At 38.8% G+C, this 15,592-nt stretch overlaps 1 protein-coding gene across 1 annotated transcript in view; it reads right to left on the bottom strand.

Annotated features, from left to right (window-relative positions):
• The window catches only part of rab12 (RAB12, member RAS oncogene family), a 52,949-nt gene extending 45,788 nt beyond the window's left edge, over nt 1–7,161 (bottom strand). The window contains exon 1 of the mRNA XM_039754787.1: nt 6,735–7,161. Coding sequence (XP_039610721.1) covers nt 6,735–6,951 — 217 coding nt within the window. The 5' untranslated portion in view covers nt 6,952–7,161. The remainder of the gene's footprint in view (nt 1–6,734) is intronic.
• Nucleotides 7,162–15,592: the final 8,431 nt, after the last annotated feature.

The following is a 15,592-nucleotide window of genomic DNA, read 5'->3' on the forward strand; positions in this document are numbered from 1 at the left end:
TAATTAGAATATCATTGAAAATTGAATTTATTTCAGTAATTCAATTGAAAAAGAGAAACTCAATTATTATATAGATTCATTACACACAGAGTGATATATTTCAAGCATTTACTTCTTTTCATCTTTACTGATTATGGCTTATGGTTAATGAAAACTCGAAATTTGACATCTGTGAAAATGAGAATATTACATAAGACCAATAAAAAAAAAAATAATACAGCAATGTTGGCCTACTGAACAGTATGTCCATGTACCCACTCAATACTTGGTTGGGGCTCCTTTTGCGTCAATTACTGCATCAATGCAGTGTGGCATGAAGGCGATCGGCCTGCAGCACTGCTGGGGTGTTATAGAAGCCCAGGATGCTTTCATCACGCCCTTCAGCTCATCTGTATTGTTGGGTCTGGTGTCTCTCATTTTCCTCTTGACAATACCCTATAGATTCTCTATGGAGTTTAGGTCAGGCGTGTTTGCTGGCCAATCAAGCTCAGTGATAACATGGTCATTAAACCAGGTATTGGTACTTTTGGCAGTGTGGGCAGGTGCCAAGTCCTGGTGGAAAATTAAATCAGCATCTCCATAAAGTTTGTCAGCAAAGGACAGCATGAAGTGCTCTAAAATTTCCTGGTAGACGGCTGCGCTAACTTTGGACTTGATAAAACACAGTGGACCAACACCAGCAGATAACATGGCTCCCCAAATCATCACTGACTGTGGAAACTTCACACTGGACCTCAAGCAACTTGGATTCTGTGCCTCTCCACTCTTCCTCTGGGACCTTGATTTCCAAATGAAATGCAAAATTTACTTTCATCTGAAAAGAGGACTTTGGACCACTGAGCAACAGTCCAGTCCATTTTCTCCTTAGCTCAGGTAAGAAAACGTTTGTGTGTGGTGGCTCTTGAAGCAGTGTTTTTTTCCCTGTTGCTTGTGCACCTTTTTCTGCCACATTTTTTTCTTCAACTCAACCTTCCATTAATATGCTTGGATACACCACTCTGTGAACAGTCAGCTTTCTTTAGCAATGACCTTTTGTTGCTTACCCTCCCTTGTGGAGGGTGTCAATGACTATCTTCTGGACAACTGTCAGGTCAGTAGTCTTCCCCATGATTGTGTGCCCTACTGAACTAGACTGAGAGACCATTTACATGCTCAGGACACCTTTGCAGGTGGCATGTGACACCATGAGTATACAATATTGAACTTTTTCACAATATTCTAATTTTCTGAGATACTGAATTTTGGGTTTTCATTAGCTATACACTATAATCAGCAAAATGAAAAGAAATAGATGCTTGAAATATATCACTCTGTGTGTAATGAATCTATATAATATATGAGTTTCACTTTTTGAATTGAATTACTGAAATAAATTCATTTTTCGATGATATTCTAATTTATTGAGATGCACCTGTATATGCAAGGATCCATTATCATCCTTTCAGGCTGTTCAATTGGAGTATGAAATCAGCAGAGATCAAAGTGAAGTGCTGCATGATCTGAAGTGGAAGCCTACTCTAAATTCTAGTCTAGTTTGCAACTAAAACCTTAACCCTAAAAGTGTCCATGACTAAGCAACATGTGCAATAACTTATGTCAAATGTCCACAGACAAAAACAGCTTTCAGCTTCCAAATCCTCAATTAGCTGTTATAGGGACCTTCTTTGTCAAACAAAACAAAAAAAAGAGTCTCATTCCATCTCTCACAATGTTACGCTCACACTGACACAGATGACAAAGAGTACAGGAAGGTAATCCTGGACTTTGTACTGTGGTATGGAAACTAACAACTGCACCTAAACATTACCAACAAGTGGGTGGTGGAATTTCTAGCATACCGGGGGGAACGAGATAGTCACCATAATAAAGGAGGGGATGGAGGTTCTACAGAGATGAACAAAACCTTAGGATTTACTTGAACAGCACCCCGCATTAAGTGGACAACACAGATCTACTATACAAAAAGGGGTAAAGAAGGTTTAGGCCATTTAATGTGAGTGACAAGCTGCTTGGGGATATTCTACAATGAAACTGTGGCCACTGTACCATCATTTGCTGTGTTCTGAGTGGGCAACACCATCTAGGAGGGTAGCAGATGACTGCAAACTGTGAATCACACAGGTCAGATGCATTACCAAGCTATCCATACAAATGAGAGACTTAAAAAAAAAAAATAATGACCACAGCAAAAGGAGTGGTCATCATGACTAATACTACTCATTTTGACTATAATCTGCTGTCCTGGAGCACATTTAGCTATTGGGCTACTCCACCAGCTAAGTTCCTCTACTGTGGCTTTTTTCTGCCTACAGTTGTTAGTGCTAGGCAATAAAACAATTCTGATTTTTGATTGAGAAAACTTAATGATAATGATGATAAACCTAGGCCATAAAAATCAATAAAACTTGTTTTTACAATATTAAATTTTAAAAGAATACATTACGACAGACAATACTGATGGTCTATCTTGCAGCACATAGGCTTGGTGAAATACCAGCACGATATCCAATCACAATACACTTTACAAATCTGCCCACCCCCACGAAGAAGCACTCTTAAACATTATCAATGTCGTTGCATGTTTGGGAAAAATGTTGTGCAACAAGGACTTCCCGGTAAGTGAAGCCAAGGATGAAAATCTATTAACTGCTCAGGAAGAGATAATACCAAAGAAAGGGCAGACGTCATCAAAAGTTTGGAAATGGTTCAGCCACCTCAAATCAGACTAAGCACAAATAAAGCCAGTATGCAAGATATGCTGCTGACAGGTCCCAACAAAGTCCAATATAACAAACCTATTCTACCACCTTAAATACCATCCAGTCAAATATGCTGAATGTCAAAAATAACCCTTGAGTGATGTGCTAGCAAACCTCTGAGTTCAGTGCTGTTCTTAAACAGCAGTCAATTGTGTTGTCATTTGCCACTATGAACTCATGTAGTAGAAAATCAAAAAGTCATCAGGACATCACAAATGTACTCACTTACTACACAGTGAAGGACTTGTCAGTGAATGTTGTCGAAAAAGAAGGCTTTAAGAAAATTTTGAAATTAGTCGACACCAGATTTAAAGTTCTTGTCTAAAAACATTTATCTCAGACGGCACTTCTGTAGCTTTATGATGAATGTTGGGTGAAGTTAGAGGCTGCTTTAAAAGATGTGAGATATTTTGCCACTACGACAAACTTATGGTCGAGTCAGAAATCGGAGCCTTACATAACTTTTACTATTCACTACATTGACACTAAACAGAATTTACAAAACAAATGTCTGCAAACTGTGTATTTTATCATGGATCACAGAGTAGAAACTCGAGGGTACTCTCTTATCCTGAAGGCTTAGGGAGGACCCCCAGGTGCATATATCTACAGACAATGGAGTGAACATTGCCAAGGCTGTGTCACTGAAAAACTGGACTTGCCTTCAGTGCTTCAGAAATAGATTACAGTTAGCAATCAGTAATTGAACGTTACTAGTTTAGTTAATTTACTGTGAATATTCATTGTATTGTGATGCTTAGATTACATTTTCAATACTAACATTACAATATCCTACAACTGAGTTGCTTCTACTACTAGGCTAATTGTTAATTAATAATATATGACTATATTTGTATTGCTGCAGGGAGAGCTGGAAGAGGTAGCAGAATAGAAAAGGCTACAAGTGTTTGAAAAAAGTGGTCAGCACATTTTTTTTTTCATTGAAAAAGAGAGATCTAGCAGCAGCTCAAGAGCAGTTTAATCTGCTCAAACATAAAATGATTATGAGGGGTCCGATCAAAACATTGTAGGAAGAGTGCTGGAGCAGGAGAAAGCCATTGCAAAGATACTACCTGCTGACAGAGAAAACAGACACCTCGTGCCCATGTGGCAAGACACTGGCATATTTGAGTCAGTCCAGAAGGCTCTAAATCCACTGGTGAGTTTCACAGTTGTACTGTCTGGGGAATCATATGTCAATGTATCGTATGTGAAGCCTGTGCTCAGTGAGGAGGTCCTGCAACCACAGAATAAGCAATCAGAACTCACAAAGAACATTAAAACTACTGTCAACAGTTACTTGAATGTCAAATATGATGACACTGCTACTGATGACCTTCTGGGCATATTATCCCTCCTTGATCTTCTGTAGTGTACAAGAGAAAATGTGTGTTGCTTTAAAATTAAAAAACAAGATCCCAAATTACATTAGATACTGTCTACCTGAGATTTTTATGTGATAGAGAATAGAAGTAGATATTTATTGCTGCTAGTAATGCAGATTTGGTTTGTATTGTATTATGTCTGCAATTTTACATATTTGCACAGTTATACTGTTTTGCACACTGTTTTTCTAAATTGATACACTCCCTTGTTAATTGGAGCTACTGAAAGTGCAATTACTCTGAAAACCTGAAAATCAAAAACATTCCAGAATTTTAAGGAAATGTTAAATGTATATTGCTTATGTGTCATTTCTCGAAAATAAATCGCATCTACTTATATTTTTTATTTTAAGTCCATATCGCCCAGCACTAGTTGAACTGTATCATGTCTCCTAACATTGTGTCTGTCTTCATCCTTGCTAGTTAAAGTAACTGGAAAAATGCATTTTTTGGGACACTATACACTCACTGAACAATTACGAAGAACACTAAACTAATAATAGAGCATGGCTTCCTTTTACTCTCAAAACAGCATCAATTCTTTGTGACATGGATTCCACAAGATGTTGGAAGCATTACTTTGAGATTCTGATTCATGTTGACATGAAAGCATCCCACCATTTCTGTATATTTGTATACATTCATACTGGAAATCTCTCATTCCACCATATCCCAAAGGTGTTCTATTGGATTCAGATCAGGTGAATGTGAAGAATGTTGGAGAACAATTAACTCATTTGAAACTGGTTTAAGACAAGTTATGATGCATTATCATTCTGGAAGTAGCCAGATTGTGCCCATGATAGGTTGCCCATAGTCAGTAATAATACTAAAATAGGCTATGGCATTCAAGCAATTATTGATGGGTAATAACAGGCCTAAAGTGTGACAAAGAAACACTCCCCCCACCAACCTGGACAGCTGACACAAGGGAGGTTGGGTGCAAAGATTCATGCTGTTAGCACCAAATTTTGACCCTACCATCTTTGTGTCTCAGCAGAAACAGAGACTCATCAGACCAGGCTACATTTATCCAGTCTTCAACTGTCTAGTTTCAAAGAACCTGTGCCTATTGCAACCTAAGATTTATGTTTCAGGCTAGCAGGGGAACCGGATGCGATCTTCTGCTGTTGCAACCCACATGCCTCAAGGTTCAACATGTTCTGCAATCCAAGATGCTTTTCTGTTCACCACAGTTGTACAGAGTGGTTATCAGAGGTACCGTAGTCTTCATGTCACCTTGAACCTGTCTGGCCATTCTCCTTTGACCTCCCTCATCAGCTAAGGATTTACATTTGCAGAATTGCTACTCATTTGATGTTTTTGGTTTTCCAAGCCATTCTGAGTAAACTCCCCAAGCTGTTGTGTGTGAATATTTCACATCAACAGTTACAGAAATATTCAAACCAGCCCATCTGGCACCAATTAATCATGCCACTGTCGGAATCACGGAGGTCAAATTTTTTTCCCCTTCTAGTGATTGATGAGAACATTAACTGAAGCTCCAGACCTGTATCTCTATGATTTTATGCATTGTGCTACTGCCATGTGATTGGACAACTAGATAATTGCAAAGATACGCTGGCGTGAGTGTACACTGGATATTTATGGGGTCTTCAGTTCTGGGTCTTGCATTTGTATTTTACTTTGCACTTTGTTTTGTACAGTCAGTTAAATTCTGAGTGATTCACTATATGAGCATGTGCAAATCATTTAATCTGCCTGTGATTATCCTGTTGCAATACAAAATTACATTTCTGTTTTTTACCCGCGAGTACTTCGTATTAAATGGTGCTGACAGAGCAGCTGCATTTCCATAAGATCAATAAAGTACTATCTACATGATAATGCCGTACACTTCTTCACTGGATTGTATATTGCTAGTTTTCCGGCGTTTTTAGAGCTTATACTGTATTAAAGTTTTAATCAGTAAGGTTTTTTTCATTTATGTAAATTCTAAAAACAGACAGAGCATTAAATAACGAACTATATAACGTCAAAACCGAAAAGGTGATCAAAACATCTACGTTACACACACACACACACACTGGCTGGGATTTAAAACGAGCTAAGTCGGTAATGAGGTAGTAACATAACGTTATGACACATCTAAACATAACCATCGATTAAAAACAAACGGCTCCAAAGACAATATTTACCGTGTAGGCTGTATCATTAACCTAATATACAAGCTCGAATACAAAAAAGTAACTCACTTTTAAAAACGGAGCATTTAAAAAGACAAATAGATCCCACTTTTCTGAGTAGTCACACCACGGTTGAGTAACTAAGAATAGATAAGTTAACATAAAATTTTAAAAAATGCATAATACGAGAAGCTAAAGGTCTTCTGAAACTAAGTTTAAGCATTCATGGGCAGAAAACTCCAAAGCGTTTGACAGCCAAACCCAAGCACCGTTTTCCTCAGAAGGTGACCAGCGCTCGCGATGCAAGAACATGGACGCCACAATGTCCGTTATGAAAAGCCGAAAAGTTCCTACAAAAAGCTGTGCTGCCAAGGTCGGCCTAAAAGGGGGGCCTCGCGTGTTTATTAATCCTCATTCCGTCAAACCCGTGACGACGTCCTTACCCACAGTGGACTTGCAGGCTTCGCAGAAAGTGTCGTCGGTGAATCTCTCCATCAGACTGGTTTTGCCGACTCCACGGGAGCCGATGATAATAACCTGCAGCTTGTAGTCAGCGGGCCGAGGCGGCAGTTTCCTGCGGCGGGACTGGGCGCTCGGCAGTGCCGGGGATCCGCTCAGGGAACCACCAGACCTACGGGGTACCTCGTACCTCGGATCCATCAAACCAGCCGCATGGAAAAATGGGGATGGGGGTGGAGGGGGGAAAGGCCGCCGTGTAAAAAGCAAGCCCGTTACTTCTTCCCGCAAAGTTCTCCAAAAAGTTTTCCTCTCCCTTGGCAATGTGTCACAGTGTAGAGGTAACAGGAAACGGAGAATGACATCATGGCAGAGAGTAGCGGGATCGGGAAGAGAAGCCGAACTGGGAGTCAGGAGAAGGGAAGAGAACACCATCTAGAGGAAGGATGACTAGCTGCTTCTTGTGCATATTTATTAGTAGATTTATGGAGAAGTGTGTAACTGCGGCCTCTGTTGGATTTATTTTTGGTATTTGGTTTGACTATCTATATATCTATCTATCATGGAGACCTAGGTCTGTTATACTGTTTGTATATTTGTAGTTGGAAATCCACAAAGGGAGAAAATGAATTACGTATCTTAAAACAGTTTCTTATTCCTAAGCTTTTGATTCCAACCAGCAATCAGTCTAATCATGCTCCTCTGATGTTGATGATTCCTGGTAGGAACCAAAAGCTTAGGAATAAGAAACTGTTTTAAGATACATGATTCATTTTCTCTTTTTGTGGATATCTATCTATCTATCTATCTATCTATCTATCTATCTATCTATCTATCGTCTTTCACATCTATCATTTATTTATTTTTATCATAATATGAATCATTAATATATGTGATAGGATTCTTAGTAAATTTCAGGTGTTTTAAGTTTGCATGTTCTTGATGTATTGATTTCTCTCTCAGAGCACCCCAGTTTCTATGCAGCATCCCAAAGACTTGTGTAGTAGATTACCTAGAAATCCTAAATTTGAATGAGTGTGCCCAGCAATGGACTGGTAAGCTTCTGCAAGGTTGGTTTCTTTAACTTACCATGGACTGATGAATTTGTTTTATGTACCTGCCATACAGTGGATTCAGACCTCTTGAGTTTCTGCTCACTTTGTTGTGGATTTAATTTTAAGTAAATAAATTTGCCATTTTTGCTTATTAATCCATACTCAATAACCCATACTAACAAAGTGAAAACATGTTTTCAGCAAGGTTTGCAAATATATTACAAATGAAAAACTGAAATCCCTTATTTATGTAAGTCTTCCAGACCCCTTGCTGTGGCACTTCCAAGTTGTGGTTAGCTGCATTCTGTTTGCTTTAATTGTCCTGGAGCTGCGTCTGGAACTTGCCTCCTGTGGCAAATTGAATTGACTGGACATAGTTTAGAAAGGTAAACACCTGTGTATATAATGTCCTACAACTCACACTTGATGTCAGAGCAAAAAACAAACCAGGAAGTTCAAGGGACTGTTTGGTCAAATATGGTGTGATATAGATTGGGGCAAGGGTATAAAACCATTTCTAAAGTTCTGAGTGTTCCCAAGAGCACGGTGACCTCAATGATTTTGAAATGGAAGAAGTTTGGAACTGCCAGAGCTCTTCCTAGAGTTGGCTGTCAGGTGAAACTGAGTAATAGGGCAAGAAGGACCAAATCTAGGGAGGTGGCCAAGAACCCAATGGTCACTGTACCAGAGCTTCAGAAGTCTTCTGCTGAGATGGGAGAATCTGTAAGAAGGTGTTTATGGCAGAATGGCTAAATGGAAGCTGCTCTGTGGCTGCCAACAAATGCAGCTCAGTGCTTCTCAGTGGCAGGGACAGGGAGACTGGTCAGAATTTTAGTGAAGGATGAACACAGCCAATTCCAGAAAAGTCTTGAAGAAAACCTGTCTGAGAGTTCACACAGCCTCAAACTAGTGCGATGTTTCAACTTTCAGCATACAACCAATTCTATGCTGGAGTGGCTTCGAGACAAGTTACTAAGTGTAGATTGATGGGAAAAAATGGCAACTAATTTTACACTACATCAATTTAAAATTAAGTCTATAACATAATAAAGTGTGTAGAAAGTGAAGTGGTATGAATACAATATGAATCCACTACACAGTGTATATGGGAGGAATGGTCCATACTAATTAGTTTTGCTCTCCAGAGTATCTAGTTATCCATGTGGAGTTTACAAGTTCTCCTTGTGCCTGGTTATTTTGCTTCAGATACTCCTCCAAAGGGGCAGCACAGTGGCACAGTAGTAGCACTGCTGCCTCGTAGTTGGGTTACCTGGGTTTGCTTCCTGGGTCCTCGCTGCGTGGAGTTTGCATGTTCTCCCTGTGTCTGTGTGGGTTTCCTCTGGGTACTCCGGTTTCCTCCCACAGTCCAAAGACATGCAGGTTAGGTGCATTGGCGATTCTAAATTGTCCCTAGTGTGTGCTTGGTGTGTGGGTGGGTGTGTGTGTGTGTGTGCACCCAGTGGTGGGCTGGCACCCTGCCCGGTGTTTGTTTCCTGCCTTGCACCCTGTGTTGGCTGGGATTGGCTCCAGCAGACCCCCGTGACCCTGTAGTTAGGATATAGCGGGGTGGATAATGGATGGATGGATAATCCTCCAAAGGTGTTCATGTTAGGTTAATTGGTGATTCCCAATTGTCCAGCGATTAGGTGTGTGAGTTTTGTGTGAGTGCCACTTGTGATGGACTGGAAATCTGTCCAGAGTTAATTCTTGTGTTATGCCCAGTGCTGCCAAGATAAACTGTGCCTACCCCCAGCCTTGCAATGGACTAAGCAGGTATCATTGATGAAACATGTTATTTAGGGAGCACAAGTTTCTTTTAACAACAGGCTTTTGGCTCCACCTGCAGGTTTAAAGTAGTCTTTCATTCTCTCCCTCTCTCTCTCTCTCTCTCTTTCTTGCCCTCAACGTATTCACTTTCTTTGTAAGATCTACAGAAACAGTGCATACAGTACCATTCCACTTTTTACTCTCACTGGCATGTATGTTTTCTCTCTCTTTCCTTTTATACTTTGCCTATGTTCTTTGCCACCTAGGTTCAATTATTTAAAAATATTTTTTGTAAAATGCTGTCACAAAATATAGCCATATATTCCACCAAATATCAGAAAGTTAAACATTTGGCAAAAATTGTTGAAGCACATATATGAAGAATAAAATCAAGAAGACACACACTTCTGCTTATTAATATTCACAGAATAATTTAAATTCCTTAATATAAAAAATAACCACTTAGAGTAATAAAAAAAACTAGCATATGTATCAGGCTAAGATTTCTTGCATCCTAAGTGGTCTATGCCCTTCACATATCTATATCCTTTGACAATTTGCCTTTTAAAAGACAACAGCAAGATATTACAGGGGGTGTAATAGGTTTAGGTGTAGGTTTAATATAAATATCCAATTTCTTCAAGTAAGTAATCTAATAAAATGATTGACAGAAAAAACACTTAAACACATTGTACCCCTGAGATAGATAGATAGATAGATAGATAGATAAATAGATAGATAGATACTTTATTAATCACTAGGAAAAATGCAAAAAATACTGTATTATGTAAATATTGTGTCATTAATAATTGTAATTTGAGAGTGTAAACACCCCTAGAGACCTAATGTCAGTCACAGCTTTAGATGGATGAAAAGTAACACCATTCAGGAAAGAATTTCAAAACTATAACTGAAAATAATACTTCCAAGAAGGCCTTAACTGAAAATATGTTGGCCTACAAATAATTTGACAACAATTAGATTTTTCTTTAGTTTTATTAATAGTTTAAATGGTTGACAGCATTAAATACACCACCCAAAGTAAAGTCACCAATGGAAAATATCAAAAAGGAAAAAACAAAATTGCAAGTTATATTCAAATCCAAATACTAAAGGCCAAAGGCTTTACGGCAGTGGAAAGGTACAAAATTAATTTCCTCATAACATACATCCTGGAGAAGTTAATTACCTGGGGACCCATATCATTTTCATTTAAAATTTTCACAAATCTAAAGAAAGTGTACATATAATAATTAGGCCTGGTGCCATAGTAAACACAGAAGAGTGCATCTCACCCTCAACATAATGGCTCCTCAGATTTGATTAAAATCGCTTCCTTTCCTGTGCCCTAAAAATAGTTTTACTTTGTGGTTAGTCAGATAACTACACTAACCACTGTCCTCTAACAACATCAAAAGCCACACATTGATGCCATGTAAGTGCTCATCCATTCATTTCCCTCTGCCTCCAACTCTGGTATATATTTAAAAACTAAAAGCAATTTTTCCTGTAATTCCTCAACAATTGTGCATCATTTAAATTCCATCATTTATGTTTTTTTTAAATTGAGCTTCCTAAATACAAGAGATAGATAGATAGATAGATAAATACATAGATAGATGCCAGTGCCAGCCAATCACAGAGCACTTGAAGTCACTCCCAGCACCAGCCAATCACAGATTATTTTAAATCTCTGCCAGCTCCAGTAAGCCAATCACAGATCACTTTGAATCAGTGCCTGAGCTGGCCAATCACAGATCACATCAACTAATTTATGCAAATGAGGACCTTTTGTGAATTTTCATGACACAATTTTTCTGCTGTCTGTTCGTTTGTTTCCTTCTTCTTCTTTCAACCACCTTTCCTGGGTTTCCAGTCTGCCTGCTGTTTTTTTTTCACCATAAGTGCCACCGACCTAGACAAGTCCCATTGTTGAGATGCGTCTTCCCATGAGTTAACCCCACCCTAGTCCGGTTAGACTTCTCTGAATTTGCTTTTTGATTTTGACTGAGGTGTGGTTTTGCATATGGCCTTGTTCCTGTCAGTTTAATATCTGATAGACTTCATCATCTGAGGTTGACTGCTGAATGTTAAAAGATGTTTGGGGAAAAGTGGTCCAGGAATTAGGGATTTCGCCCCCTGGACCCAGGCCTGATCCTGGTATTGCAGAGCGTCCAGGAGTAGTTTAAACTAAAGATGTCCCCACACTCCATTAACCAAAGAAAAAATAATAGATTTATACATACATATATTAATCTCTGCTTGTGTTACCCAATCAGAAATTACTTTGTCACTCCCAGCACCAGCCAATCACAGATCACTTAAAATCCTTCTGGCGCCAGCCAACCACAGAGCACATTGAATCTATGCCTGAGCTGGCCAATCACAGATCACATCAACTAATGAGGACCTTTGGTGAATTTTCATGACACAATTTATCTGCTCTCTGTTCTTTTGTTTCCTTCTTCTTTTAACCACCTTTCCTGGGTTTCCAGTCTGCCTGCTGTTTTTTTTTTCACCATAAGTGCCACCGACCTAGACAAGTCCCTGTCTGATAGACTTTTCCATCTGAGGTTGTCTGCTGAATGTTAAACAGATGTTTGGGAAAAGTGGTCCAGGAATAAGGGGTTTCACCCACTGGACCCAGGCCTAACCCTGGTATTGCATAGCATCCATGAAAAGTTCAAAATACAGATGTCACCACACTTCATTAACCAATGAACAGATAGAGAGATACATACCTACATACATATATAAATCCCTTCTTGTGTTACCCAATCAAAAATTATTTTAAGTCACTCCCAGCACCAGCCAATCATAGATCACTTTGAATCAATGCCTGAGCTTGCCAATCACAGATCACATCAACTAATTTATGCAAATGAGGCATTTTGTGAATTTTTATGACACAATTTTTTATACTGTCTGTTCGTTTGTTTCCTTCTTCTTCTTTTAACCACCTTTCCTGGGTTTCCAGTAGGCCTTTTTTTTTTTTTTCCTATAAGTGCCATCGACCTGGACAAGTCCCATTTTGAGAAGCATCTATCCACAAATTAACCCAAATTAACACAAATGGAATGGACTTGACTTGACTACACTCCTGTTCAGGTGATGCAGATCCCTGCTCTGGACATCTATCCTTTGACATTTCAGCTGAGTCAATAGAACACTTTCTGTTATGCGTTTTAAAAGTACAACAGATTGTAGTTCTGTATGGTGTTTTGGAGAAGACGATCACAAGGCGAACGAGTCAGTTTGAGATACGGTTAGCTGCATGGGCTGTATTAGTTTAGGTACTTTGACATGTAATGACCAAAGCAGCACCAACTAATATTTTGAACTGAATATTTGACCCTTGTTTTACGAGTCTGAAGTGAGGTGCATTTTTTTCAAACAACTTTTACAGACCTGGGGCCTCATGCATAGTGCAATGCGTAGAATTCACACTATAAATTGATGTAAGCACAAAAGCGGAAATGTGCTTGCACAGAAAAAAATACAGATGCATAAATCTGTGCGAGCGCCAGCTTCCACGTTCTTCCTGTACATAAATCCTGGTCACCATGAAAATTAATGCACGTGCACGTGCATGCTGTCCCGCCCCGTCTCCTCCCAGAATTACGCCTCTTTTAATCTGCAAATCAATATGAATAGCCCTTAAGCTCAATGTTTTGTGAAAAAGCAATGGCAAAAGCACGGGGGAAAATAGATGAAGTTCAGCGAATACCGAGTGGAGGCAAAGAAAAACGTACTATTTGTTGGTTTAAACAGTGGTATAAATAACAAAAGGAAGTTGATCGAGTGACATAGCGTGTCAGAGAAACTCGAAAGCTCAAGTTCACAAAGTCGCACAGTGCCCGAAATAAAAAAGAAGTTGTCAGATATCAAAGTTGCAAGTCATAGCCCAGTGTCTGCGTGTCATATGAAAGCTTATTAGGGTACAGAGAAACAAAAAAGGAACACAGTGGGGAAAAAAGCACGAAATGTCAACTTTAATCTCTAAATTTCCACTTTAATCACTTAGTTTATTTTGTCATTAAAGTAGAACATCATAAACTTCATCTTAAAATTGTGTAATTTACTAGTTTCTCAAATCCCATCATAACTAAAGTAGCACGTTAAATGCTTTGTTTTGTATTTGATCTTCTATGTGCTCTATGTGTGTAAATCACTACGTGATTCTTAAATGGGCTTTCTCTTCCTCCGACAGGAAACAGAATCCATGACATTTGTGATATTACTCTGAATAATTAAAATACTGAGATATGTATGTGATATCATTTTCATGATGATCGGAGTTAAGGCATGTTATTAAACATGGGAACACGGTGGCGCAGTGATTGTTCATGTCTCACGCAAGATGCTTGCGCGACCTTCAATGAAATACTTTGTTGCAGCAGTACTGTCTCTTTCAAATGTACTAACCTCCAATTCCTGTCCTTACTTTTCTTTCTTCAAATACCCAATCATTATACAATCAGCTCTGTAATAGATGTTAAGCCATCTGTAAGCTTAGAACGCTGATTCTTCAAAACTTTTAAGGAACATTGAAATATCTTTGTAGTACATGTTTAATTACTATCCATCTATCCTTCCAGTGTCGCGTCAGCACCAGCAAGAATACAGCGTGAGGCAGGATCAATCCCTGAACTAGCTAGCGCTGTGACACTATGTCCACATGTTTAATTATTAACAATATAGATTATTTAAATGAAGTTAAAGTTTTATCTGTATAATATAATAAACATATTTTGCTGCATTTCATCTTAAAAATTATATCGTCATCATATGTAAATACGTGCTTTATAAAGTGGCTCAGGTTGTGCAATATTATAACTGTATCACACGTTTACAGTGAGGTAATTGTACTTATAAATACAAACAGTTCTAGAAGGAGAACTTGATGGACTGATTGAGTGTGTTTAGAGTTCTTGGGATGAAACTGTTTCTGAACCGCAAGGAAAGGCTCTGAAGCATTTGCTGTATGAGAGCAGTTCAATAGACAGCATGACTGAGGCAGCGTATGCTTGATGCTGTATACTGATAATTCTCTTTCTGATCAGCTGCTGTAGATCTGTGATTCACACTCAGATACAGTGATATAAATACTCCAAGTGGTGCCGTGAAAGTAATATGGAAAAAGATGATCCGATGTGGCAACCCCTAACAGGAGCAGCTGAAGGAAGAAGAAGAAGGTGCAGTGAGAGTAACAACGCTGAAGCAGTTATGGTATTTGGAATAGTTTGACCATTCTGTGTACCATTATATTCTTACAAGTTAATTAAAATTAGATGCATTAAATTAATAAACAATATGCGGTTAATTTCAGTGTATTTGTAAAGCCGCGTCAGGGATGTGTATCTAAAAAAGAAAGGGAAACCACACTAGAACAGTAGCAATGCTTTGATGTTGGGTGCTGCCAGTCTGCAAAACCGAGTGCAGGTTTTGTACATCACGATTTGAACTTGGAAATGTTCTTACGCAGCATTTTTGTGCGTATGCACTATTTATACATGAGGTCCCTGATCAATGGCAAACATGATACTTTCTTATCTACCACACTGATCTGTGACATTTAGCAGGCAGGCAGTGTAAATTGCTTTAATCACTTTTGGCCATCAGACATTTAGCGGTTTTATGATAATGTGCACCACAATTTAACCCTATCACAATTGCAATTTAACCGAAGTGTGCTTCTTGTCAAAAAACTGTCACAAGTTAGATGGCCCATTGCAATTTAATCAGTTTGAGCCATGTTTTACAGATAATTTGACTAGTTTACCCACATTGAACTAAGCAAAATCTAATTTACAGAAAGGATGTCTTTTACTACAAAAATGGTATACGTTATGTGGTCATACCCTTTAAAGTGTCTGCTGTCACAGATTAGACCTGTATAGCTGTGTGAGTAGCCAGCCAAATAACTTAAGTCTCATCTTTTTTTTTTTGCAGTGTTTCAGATCCTTATTCCCAAATCTCAGATGACGAGTTGGATGCCATTATCTCTAACATTCAAAGACAAC

Source organism: Polypterus senegalus, chromosome 5 (genome assembly GCF_016835505.1).
Source record: "Polypterus senegalus isolate Bchr_013 chromosome 5, ASM1683550v1, whole genome shotgun sequence".
NCBI classification, from domain to species: domain Eukaryota; kingdom Metazoa; phylum Chordata; class Cladistia; order Polypteriformes; family Polypteridae; genus Polypterus; species Polypterus senegalus.